This window comes from Octodon degus, unplaced genomic scaffold (genome assembly GCF_000260255.1).
Source record: "Octodon degus isolate 3935 unplaced genomic scaffold, OctDeg1.0 scaffold00092, whole genome shotgun sequence".
In the NCBI taxonomy this organism is placed as follows: Eukaryota; Metazoa; Chordata; class Mammalia; order Rodentia; family Octodontidae; genus Octodon; species Octodon degus.
The window spans coordinates 2836967-2849036 of NW_004524668.1; the positions used below are offsets into that span (position 1 = coordinate 2836967).

The 12070-nt window shown below is 39.3% G+C and overlaps 2 protein-coding genes across 3 annotated transcripts in view; one reads left to right on the forward strand and one right to left on the reverse strand.

Annotated features, from left to right (window-relative positions):
- The window catches only part of Luzp1 (leucine zipper protein 1), an 85786-nt gene that overhangs the window by 654 nt on the left and 73062 nt on the right, over positions 1–12070 (forward strand). The gene's annotated exons all lie outside the window — the stretch shown is intronic.
- LOC101579471 (putative 60S ribosomal protein L37a) lies at positions 5676–6013 on the reverse strand. The gene has a single exon (XM_004637613.2). The coding sequence runs from the start codon at positions 5982–5984 to the stop codon at positions 5706–5708; it is 279 nt and encodes a 92-aa protein (XP_004637670.1). The 5' UTR covers positions 5985–6013; the 3' UTR covers positions 5676–5705.

The following is a 12070-nucleotide window of genomic DNA, read 5'->3' on the forward strand; positions in this document are numbered from 1 at the left end:
GGGGGCCGGGCGGCCGGGAGGGGTCTCGCCGCTGCAGCTGTCGGCCGCCCGGCCCGCGTCCCGGGCGCTGCTGGTCTCGCGGCCAGACCGCCGGGCCGGGAAGGAATTCGAGGCATTCGCTTTGTTTAAGTTGCCAGTAGACAGTCCTTAGGACTAATTAATGGTGGAATCTGCAGGGGGACGCGGGCGAGCCGGGCCGCCGTCGCGGTGAACTTTCCGCAGCGCGCGGCCCGCCTCCCTGCGCACCCCCGCCCCGGCGCGGCGGGGAGGGAGCCATGGCTGCCCTGAGCGCAGGAATGGAGCGCGCGGTCGGCGCCGCCGAGCTCCGGCTGCCGGGGCTGCGTGCGGGGCAGCCGGCGTCCGGGCCTGGGCTCCGCAGCCCGGTGGAGCCCTCGCTGAGGTGCCTGCGGTTTGTGCTAATTACCTTGGAGGAGCCGAGAAAGACCATGTTGCTTTGGAGCATCTGTTTCTTCATCGCGTCAGCCCCTTTCCTAACACTGCAGAGCTTGTTGTGGCTTGCTTCGGAAATGCCGAGGCCAGTGCTCACACCCGAAGGGGGGAGAGGGGAAGAGAGGAGGCACCTCAAAAAAAAAAAAAAAAAAAAAAAAAAAAAAATCAAATCCCTGCAGTGTTATTTGCAAAAGGCAAAAGACGGTTTGCGGATTTCTCTGTTGCACCTTCACTGACTTGAATGACCTTGGGGGAGGGATTGTGCTTCTGAGCGCTTATCTATCGATTGTGGGGAAAATTCTGTGTGGACCTCCCTGCCTTTAGGGGGGAATATTTCGAGCAAACCCCCCCCCCCCATCTGCCGCATTAGTTCTGGTTTAAGGAGCTGGACTAGTGTCAAAGCTGGGAAGAATTGAGATCACCTAGAAAGATTTTACTACCCCAAATTAGGGAGGAGGACAGGGCTTGGATTTTAGGAGGATTATTTCCTTTCAGAGAATCTGTACAGTATGTTCCAGGTTGATGTCACTTTGAGTGCAGCTTTGGTGGCATTGGTGCGGTTAAATTGAATAACCCCCATAGAAAATTCTTCTGTTGTTAGAAATAATTGTTTAGCTCAGAATTCCCCTTGAGGCAGATTAAGGCTTTGCTCAATTTACTCTGAAGAATTTTCCAGGTTTCTAAAATTAAGCCACTTTTCTAAATATAGTTGCTAAAGTTAAATTGAACTAGGGATGGAGTGTGAACCAAACAGCAAATAGATTCATCGTTGACCAGTGATTAATATAGTTTGATAATACTCTCTTTTTTTTCTAATATGACCAAAAAAAGGGAACTAGTACTGTTGAGTTGCTTACTGTGTTACCAGTAATTTTGCTGGGTGGTAGATATTTTGCATAATCTTCCCAACAGTTCTCTGAGGTGACAGTTGGCGGTCCTGTTTTACAGAGGTAGAAAACTGAAGGTCAGAAGGTACTGTTCCAAGTTCACACATAAACGAGTAAAAAGTGGAGCTGGAATTCAAATCCAAATCTGTAAGGTCCATGGGTATTTCCACTATGCATGCTGCCTGGGATCCAGGAATCCTACATTCTAGGCCTTGGACTCAGCCCCTGGGTCACTGTGGACCCCAATATAAGTTACTTAAATTTGTTTCCCGGTAGTGTTGCCTCCTTTTAGTGATGCTGTCAGTATTTTTTTATTTTATTTATTTATTTATTTTTTTGCGGAACCAGGGATTGAACTCAGGCCCTTGCGCTTGTCAGGGAAGCGCTTATTCCACTGAGCCATCTCCTCAGCCCCAGTATGTTTTTAAATTATGGTAGATTTTGAGAAAGGTGTGAATTTTGGCAGTGCTATGTCCTGTATGTAGTAAGTGCTTAATTTTTGGTTATTAATAGTAAAAATAGAGGAACTGATAAAATAATACACTTCGATGTAATGGAAGATGGTAGCCATGTAATGGTTCTTCCGGTGTACAGGCCATTGTTAGGATGACTTTTTTTTTTTTAGGATGACATTGTTGACCAGAAACGAAGACATTTTTTTCATAACATGGCTTTTTGGGATGCGAACTCAGGATGTTAGGTTTACCAGGCAGTCACTTATGCCCCTGAGCTATCTTCCTGCCCCCCCCCACTCTTTTGTATTTTATTAAAGGTCTACAGGGTCTCATTATGTAGATTGGACTCATAGTGATCCGCCTGTGTTCAGCCTCCCAAAGAGCTGGGATTACAGGCACACGCCACCATGCCCAGTCTGTGGCCCCTTTTTTGGGATAATATTAAGTCTGAAACATTGTGAGTGGAATTTAGATAGTCCAGGTGTATAGCTTTGGCACATATATGGTTGTGTAAACTATTACCTTTGAGGAATAGAGTAGCAGGTTGATTCTAGGAAACGTTAGGTTTTTATATTCAGTTAGGTTTTTATATTCAAATTCAGTACTCTGCGATCAGAGTGAATACTGGAATAAGTGTACCAGCTTATTAGGAAATAGGGATGCCTTGAAATTTAATGGTGAGGTAAGTTAAAATAATAGAGAGACACTTGTTGATTTGGAGAAAGGTGAACAAATTTGCAAATAACAAGATTTTATTTACTTTTAGTCCAGAGGATATATTTTTGGGGAAAAAAATTACCCTGGAGATTTATTAAGGAGCTGAACATTTTGTTTCCATTTAAAATGTTAGCGCCAAGCCGGGGAGATAGTTAGTGGAATAAGCACTTGCCTGGCAAGCGCAAGGACCTGAGTTCAATCCCTGGTTCCGCAAAAAAAAAAAAAAAAAAAGTTAGCGCCTATGTCTCTGAAGTCCTTAACATGTTATGGTTGGCATAACATGTCCTAATGACATTTAAGGGTGGGGATGCTATGAAGTATTTGGAAGCCTTGCCTTTCTGCCAATGATAGAATTTAGTGTCCATCTCTTAACTTGTTTCAGCTAATATTCCATAAAGAGAACAATACATTAGATAGAAATTGTGGTTACAGGGAAGGTTATTCTTTTCCTTGTCATAATTTCTTTAGTCACTGAGCCTGACCCAGTTTTCTTTAGATTAAGTCTCTGACTTAGAAAATGGTTGAAACTGCTGCTTCTGAGGATCTAGAAAATTCCTTTCTCTGCTTCTTCCTTTCCTTTTTAAAACATTTCAATATTTTGCTCATTTGTCTATTTTATAATCTTCATCTCCCCCACCTAGGAATTTAAGAGTGGAAACTCTTGTTAATATAAACCATTGGCCCTTATATACCATTAAGAAATAATGACTAAATTAAAATACCCTCCAGACTACTCGACATTTTGGGTGGCTGTGGGGAGAAGATAATAACTCTGTGAGGAGGTAGTCATTATCCTCATTTTATTCTTGAGGGTGCTGATCTCAGAGCTGTTACGGCCAGAGCTAGTGAGGGGCCAACCGTTGATTTGAGCCCAGGCATGAGTGATGCTCAGGTTTGGGATCTTTTATTTCGTTATACACTCAGGTGTGTTGGGGTGGGGCTGGAGGTGGGGGTCAATCAAGGAAAAGGCTTGAAAGTACCATTTTAAAGTCTGAGCCACAACATAACAAGCATTGTTAGCTTTTATAGAAATTGCTATTTTCATCTGTTTCTTTTGTAATTTCTAGATACACCTTCTTACATTCTGAAGAATTTATAGCTCATCTTTTATGGCAAAAATTCCTTCCCAGACTCAGCATTTATTTTGCAAGTATGATATTTATTTATTTATTTATTTATTTATGGAACCCGGGATTGAACTCAGGACCTTGTGCTTGCCAGGCAAGCACTTATTGTACTGAGCCATCTCCCAGGCCCCATGATTTATTTTTCTGAGACAGGGTTTCACTGTGCAGTTCAGCCTGGTTTTAAATTCTCTTTGTACCCTGGGCTGGCCTTCAGCTCACAGCAATCCTTCTGCCTCAGCCTTCTGAGTGTTGGGAGTACCACCATGCCCAGATTAAGTATGGTGCTTTGTATTCATTGGTAGGTAGTTTGAGTTATACCTCTTCCTGTTTTATTTGTATGGGCAAGCATCCATCATGTTAGTTATTGTAATTAGTTACTGAAGAATTTTTATATGTGCATGTGCCTCTATTCCAGTTTTATCTAGACAGTTGTATTTTTAAAATTACATTAAGTTAATTAAGGGGCTGGGGAGATAGTTCAGTAGAATAAGCACTAGCTTACAAGGGCCTGAGTTCAATCCCTGGTTCTGCCAAAAAAAAAAAAAAAAAGTTAATTAAAAATAAAATTAAAAATTAATAATTTATGTAAACTTTTAAACATTCACCATCCTTTTAGGCTGCTTCAACAAAGCAGTCAGCCTCAGGTTGCTGTGGTTCCATCCCCACAACTCCAGCCAGCTAAACATTCACCATCCTTTTGATAAAATTACTATGCCTCTTTGTACTTTATGAAGAAGAATGCACATAAGAAAAGATTTTAGCGCTATAAACTGAGTAGACCATGTGACCGGTGTTACCCTCAGAGTTCTCCTCCAGTTCTTTTTTTTTTTTTTTCAAAGTTTTATTGATAAACAGATAGCAATGAGACAGTTTCAAATCAAATCGGAAGTACAGTTTCAACAAATAATACACTGCATATATTCTTCTTAGTGGTTAATTGCTGTACAAGATGTGGACTTCATATCCTATTTACAAACACCATTAGAACAAATCATTCCATTCATTAAGAGAATGCAACTATATATCTATCCCAACCACTTTGAATACACAGATACAAAATGGACATTCATAGGTATACCCTCCAGTTCTTTTCGCCCTTGTGCCCTACTTGTGGCAGCATAGATTAGTTTTGCCCTTTTGTAAAGATGGAATCATAGTATTCATTCTTTTGGTTCTGGCTCTTTTTATTGAACACTTTTATAAAACAAAATATAGTTTTCTTTTGGACCTGGAATAGAACAAAAAGTTAAAAGTTTTTATCGTAGTCTGTAATGCATTGTATAGCCAGACCCCCTTTTCAACTTAATTTTGTATTGTTTTTACTGTCCATTATGCCTCACTCACTTTAGTTTATTTTTTATTTATTTATTTTTGCAGAACTGGGGATTGAACTCAGGCCCTTGCACTTGCCAGGATGGCTTATTCTACTGAGCTGTCTCCCTGGCCCCCACTTTATTTTTAAACTTAGCTTTTCTACCTCAGGCCCTTTGTGTATATGGCTGTCTTGTCCTTTTTTTAAAAATTATTTTAGTGGTCCTTAGGATGTCTCTATTAAACCACTTTGCATTGTTGCCTCCTTCATGACTGAGTATGTGTGTAACTATCAGTGGTTCTTTGTGCTTTCCTGTTATTCCCTGTTGCTGGTTTCTACTGCCTGCCTTCATAGTACCTGTTATAATTTTTTTTTTTTTTTTTTTTTCTCCTCGAATGCCTTCAGGGCACTTTTGGCTGACTGGAGTGTTGTGGGGATCGAACTACAGCAACCTGAGGCTGACAGCTTTGTGGAAGCAGCCGCATAAAGAACTGAGCTACGGCCAGGCCCCCATGTTATAATTTGTAATGATACATCTGCAAACATGATTATTATCTGTCTTCTCTTCTAGACTCTGTAAATACAGACAATTCAAGTCTTGTTCTCCAGTATCTAGTACCTAACACAGTGACTGACGTATACTAAATATTTAATTTCAAAAATATTTAATGTTTTATACCCATATTTCTTTTTTTTTTTCATTACATAAATTAACCCATTTATTATAGGCTAGAGATGTCTCCAATAGTAAGAGCTTCTACTGGTCTTTCAATTCCTTCAGTCTTCTGATAGCTGACTTGACTGTGACCGCTGAAGTGGTATTGTAGGTCCAGGCGCCACCAGCCACGGTCCTCATGCAGGAGCCACAGTGCCAGATCCCCACAGCCCGCCTCTTCATCTTGGTCTTGCCACAGAAGGAGCAGGTGTACTTGGCGTGCTGGCTGATTTCAATCTTCTTCACCATTTTCCGGAGGGAAGCACCATAGCGAGTCCCGTATTTACCGACAATGCCGACCTTCTTGGTGCGCTTAGCCATGTCGATGCGAGGAGGCCCAAACCCAGAGAGAGCCCATATTTCTAATATATCACCTTTGTTCCAATTTTTTGGGTCTGTTTCTTCTCTCTGATGTTGTTTAGCTATTTAAATCTTTTTCATCTTTCATGACTCAGTTTTTCCTGTTTGAAGTCTGTCCTGACTTTGCAGTAAGAAGTCTCTGAAATATTATGGTGTTTATTAATGTGTTCTTGTTAAGTCATATTAGCATGATTGAACTTATATTACCATGTTGTAACTCACCTTTTTTGGATCAAAAGCTTCTTACTTTCTTAAAAATCTTGTAGTTTGTAACTACATGTAGGGGCAGGGGAAATGGCTCAGGAGAATAAGCACTTGCCTGGCAAGCACAAGGGCCTGAGTTCAACCCCCAGTTCTGCCAAAAAACAAAACAAAACGAAACAAAAACCCTACATGTAGCTAGTATTTCACATATTTTTGGTGGTTTTTTTTTTTTTTTTTTTTTTTTCACCAGGTAGTTCAGGTTGGCCTTGAACTCTAGGCAATCCTCTTGTCTCAGCCTTGCAGAGATTACAAGTGTGCGGTGCCTTGTCTGGTGAATTATACCAGCTTATATCTTAATTACCCAATTTGAAAAAAACTTCTTTTTGAGAATCTAACCTTAAGGCCTTACATACAGATAAGTGTTCTACTAATGCGCTATATCCATAGTCCTGTTTGTGTGTGTGTGTGTGTGTGTGTGTGTGAGAGAGAGAGAGAGAGAGAGAGAGAGAGAGAGAGAGAGAGAGAGTTGAGACAGGGTCTGTAATCCAGTCTGTCCTGGAATTCCCCAAATAGCTCAGCCTCAAACTCTTGGTCTACCTGCCTCAGACTTATGAGGCTTGAACCACCACATCCAGTGAAAAACTTTTTGATCAGAAGCTAAATAATATTGTCTTTGGTAATAATCTCATGGAGTCCTTTTATTGAGTTTTGCACATAGTAGGTCCTCAGTGGGATTTTTTTTCGTTCATTCTCATTTTTGTTTTGAGTCAAGGTCTCACTGTGAACTTGAGATTTTTCTGCCTATCTGAGTGGTAGGTTAAGGCATGCACCACTGTACCCAGCCCCTCACTGGAGATTTTGATGATTGATCGTAATGATGTTTATCTATAAAGATGAATATGAACAAACCTTTTTCCCCCTATGCTGGGGGTTGAACCTAGTTAGGGCCTTCAAACTCAGCCACAAACCTTTTTATTTTGAGATAGGATCTTTCTAAATCACTACATTACCCAGGCTGGCCTCAGAATTGTAATCCTCCTGTCTTGGCCTCACAGAGTGCTGGGATTATAGATGTATCATCATGCCCAGCTTCTCAGTGAAATTATGTATGTATGTATGTAGGTATGTATATATTTATTGCAGTACTAGGAATTGAACTCGGGACCTTGCACATGCCAGTCAGGCACTTATGCTACTGAGATGTCTCTCTAGCCCCTCAGTGAAATTGTTTATGATCATAAATAATGATATTTATGTATAAGTAGCAATTTTAATTTCTTAGGCTTCTTAACATGGATTCTTACTAGGACCCTACATTGTCTTTAATCCAAAAGCTGGGGTTACCTAACTGCTTCAGGTGATACAGTAATAGGGTATCAAAGTATAGAAGTGAAGTCCTGGTGTTAAAAAGCACATGTAGTCCTCGCCAGGGACCTGTCACTGGCAAAGAACTAATAATGCTCTTTCTTCTGGGAAGGATGCTTAACCTGTGCTTGTTTATTGCTCTCTGATTGCACTTGTTACCCGAAAGGGACGCTAGCAAATCATTTGAATTATTCTGTTGGCTAACATTTTATTTTGATGTCAGTAATGAAAATCTTGAGCTAATTTGATTTGTTTAAGGTCACTTTGACCTGTCAGTAAGCTTGTTCAGTATTCTTTCTCCTGTTTAAACACAGAATAATGTATATACTTTGTCACTTTAAGTGCAGCTTAGCTTAGTACGTATTTCATAATTAGTGAATGTAAATCCATTTCCTAAAGAGTTGCCCATTATATTTTAAATCTGATTATTTTGACTTTTCTGATGCATCTATACTGTAGGACTGCAAAGTAATTTAATAATGGTTTTTGTGGAGACATTAAAGCAGAGATACTTGTAAAATTTCTGAGAGACTGGGATAGTTCTGTTAACTTTAATAATCTCACTGTTCGTTTTCTTTAGCAGCTTAGAAATATTTTATGAAATCACCTTATGTTTCTTAAATTTTTTGCTCCACCTAATTTTTTTTAAAAAACCCCACATTTAGCAACACTTGAAATCCCAGTGAACTTAAGTAAATTTTTTTTTTTTTGAGATGTGGGGAGACAAATGATAAAATGTGGGAAGTCCACTATGAAAAGTAGTTTCTAGAGTTGATTACAAAATTAGTACCTATTCAACCCAGTCTTCTATATTTTACACATTCACAGTCACATTCTTAATAACTTTGGAGTATTTTTGAGTCAATAAATTTAAATAAAATTATTGCCTTTTTTGTTTGCAATGGGTTATCCATTGGTGGCTCTTTCTTTCTTTCTTTCTTTCTTTCTTTCTTTCTTTCTTTCTTTCTTTTTTTTTTTTTGCAGAACCGGGGATTGAACTCAGGCCCTTGTGCTTGCCAGGGAAGTACTTATTCTACTGAGCCATCTCCCTGGCCCTGCTGCTTCATATTTTTAATCATTTTGAAGTAGTAGTTCACCTTATAAAGTTCCAGTTATGTAGCCTCAGAACGTCATTTTTCCCATCCTTAGCATAATGAGAAATCAAAGTTAAAATTCAGCTTTTGGTGACAGTAGTTAAAAAGCATGAAGTAATTTAACATACAGAAGCCTTATAATGCTGGTGGATTAGTATGTGATAGTTACTTCAGTTTCATATTTGCATCTTTTGTTCATTCAAAGAATAGGAGAAAGACTTTGTTTTTATTATTTTCAAAATTTAGTTTGATTACTGTAAGGACATAAATGTTGGCTCAACCAGGTCGATGGTGCTGGAAATTCGAACCCAGAGCAGAGAGTGGAGGATAGCAGGCAAGCGATGGACCACTGAGCCACACCCCGAACCACCAGTTAAATTTACCATTTTTACCCCCTCAGTACTGGTGCTTGATCCCAGGATCTTCTCATTGAACTACCGTCGCAGCCTACTTTTTCTTTTTTATTTTGAGTCAGTGCCTTGCTAAGTTGTCTAGGCTAGGCTCAGATTTGCAGCCCTGCTGCCTGGGCCTCTTGAGTAGCTGGGATTATAATAGGCATGCATCGTTGCCCTCAACAAAATAACTTCTTTTTATACTAGCAGACTAGAAAAAAATTTAAAGGCTGAATTTTAACTTTATTTATTTATTTATTTATTTATTTTGACAGAACCGGGGATTGAACTCAGGCCCTTGCGCTTGCCAGGGAAGTGCTTATTCCACTGAGCCATCTCTCTGGCCCCTTTAACTTTATTGATTTCTGATTATGCTAAGCAAGTTTTTCAGAGACTAGTGTGGTTCCTTATATAGTAACTCTGTTGTTCTTGACTAATTTATCCTTAGCCCAAGCATTGGCCTGTATGCTATAATGAGTACTTGTACCAGGGAGAGATTACTTGTCAATGTTAGGCAACCTTTCTTCGTCATTTAAAGATAGACTCTGCAACTGGTATATGAGACTCATGGTAGGATAATGTATGAATATTTCAAACCCTTATAACTTTTTTTTTTTTTTTTTGGTCTTCTTGAGACAGTCTCGCTGTGCAGCTGAGGGTGGCCATGAGCTCACTTTGTAGCTCATGATGGTCGAACTTGAATCCTAGTGCCTCCCAAGTACTAGAATTACAGGCCTGTACAACCATGCCTATTATAATTTTTGAAAATTACTTTGAAATACTAAGTCTGAATGTAATTTTGGGCCAGTGATAGTTGTTAACTCTTTCTTATTCCAGGTGCAGTTTGCTAGTGATTATTGTAAATATTGGTTATATTAGCTGTGTGTCAGGCAGTATCCTAAGCATGTTATATACACCAGTTCATTCACTCATTTATTAAATACTAAATGCCTACATGTTTCAGCCACATGATGTTGTTTAATCCGCACCACACCCATAAAGTAGGAATACAGTTTATTTTAGCCATATTTAACTTACGAGGACAGAGGAACTAAATATATTGTCTGGTGTCACAATGCTGTTGAGGGTGGGAGTTGAGATTTTTGTTTTCTTTTTTGCAGTGTCAGAGGTGGAACCCATAGCCTCGTGCCTGTTAGGCAAGAGCTCTAGCCCTACCCTCAGGACTAAAAAAAATGGGGGGGGGCATTTTAGATGTACACGATGGTAACGTTAGTCAGAAGGAACTTGTCCCTCTGCATGATATATCTTTTTTTCCCCATTTCTCTCCTCTCCCTCCAATCTCTTTCCTTCCTTATTTACCAAAGCTTTGTTTCTGTTTTTCCCTTGTGCTCTTTTTTTTTTGTGGAACCGGGAATTGAAGTCAGGACCCTGCGCTTGCCAGGCAAGCACTTGTTCTACTGAGTTATCTCCCCGGCCCCCCTTGTATTTTTTTTTCTTATCCCATCTTTTCTTTTCCCTCCTCCCTTCCTTTGTTCTCCTTCCCACTGAATACTTTTTTCATGTTTCCCAATATCCATTACTTATTTACACTTTCAGTTTCTCACACCAGAGAGACAATGCAGTATTTAAACATGTGAGTCCAATTTGTTCACTTAAGAATATGGCCTCAAGGTGCATCCATTTAGCTAGAAATGTCTCAGACTTAGCCAGGATTTTAGAAGAATGCCTGTTGCTGAAATCATAGCATGAATTACTTCTGGGCCAGTTTTTGTCTTTGGGAAAGAAATATTAATCAAAGTTTCATGTCTTTGATAAATAATCTGTAATCAAGATAATAAGAGCAAGATGTTTTTAGCTAAACTGAGATTATTTCCTTTTTCACACTGAACTTATCTCTTAAAGAAAAAAAGCAATAACCACCACAAAAAGTGTTAGAAGTGCTTCTTTTAGAGACTCTCAGCTAATCCAAATCAGTATGGATCAAATAGAAATACTTTGCCCTCACAAATACTCTGGAAGGAAGTGTTATGAAACTGTAGTAGGTTGGTGGTGTTCTGGGATTGAGAATTGAACTCATGACCTTGTCATTGCCAGGCAGGTGCTGTGGCTACTGAGCTCTCTTCCCCTTCCCAACAGTATGGTAGTTTAAATGCTCACGTTAGACAATTTTACTTATTTCCAGTGACTTTGGTATCATTTTGCTACTTACACAGATCAAGTACATTTGAGATTTCTAATTTTGTTGTTATGTAGTTTTATGGTAATCACTTAGGTCTATCTGTAAGGTATGATTGTAATTAAAATACATCAAGCCAGGTGTGGTAGCACGTGCCTGTATCCCAGTGCTCTGGAGGGGGAAGGCAGGATTAGTCCACATTTAAGCCTTGCCTGGGTGACTTAGAAATATTCTATTTCAAAATAAATCAAAAGGTCTAGAAATGCAACAGCACTAAGTCTCTGGGTTGAATCCTTAGTACTGCAAAGCTAACAATATCAAACCAGAAATTACCACATTGTAAAATGTTATATATATATATATATATATATATATTTTAGTGAGAATTGAAATGAATTTGGCATATATTAGTTCTCCTTATCTGAAGTGTAGCATTTTGCAAATATTTTTGCAAAATTTCCATTTACCAGAAGTCATTTGTGGTCTGAAAATATTAATGTTTGTTTTAGAGTAAAGGTGAATACAGCTCAGGAATAGATATGCTCAGCATGTGAAATACCCTGGTTTTGGGCTGGTGAGATGGCTCAGTGGTCTAAAGCACCTACTTAGAACAAGCTAAGCTAAGCAAAACACAGGGACCACATGCCAGCCAGCCCCGCTGGTCACACACACACACACACACACACACACACACACACAAAATAAATAAACATTTAAAAAAAAAAAAAAAAAAAAGAAATACCCTGGTTTCGAATCCTAACACCCAACTCTTCAGTGTTTTCTTTATTCCTTAAAGACGACACTAGCATTATTTTCATGATAGGTTAGTGTTAATTTTAATTTTTTTTTTTTTTT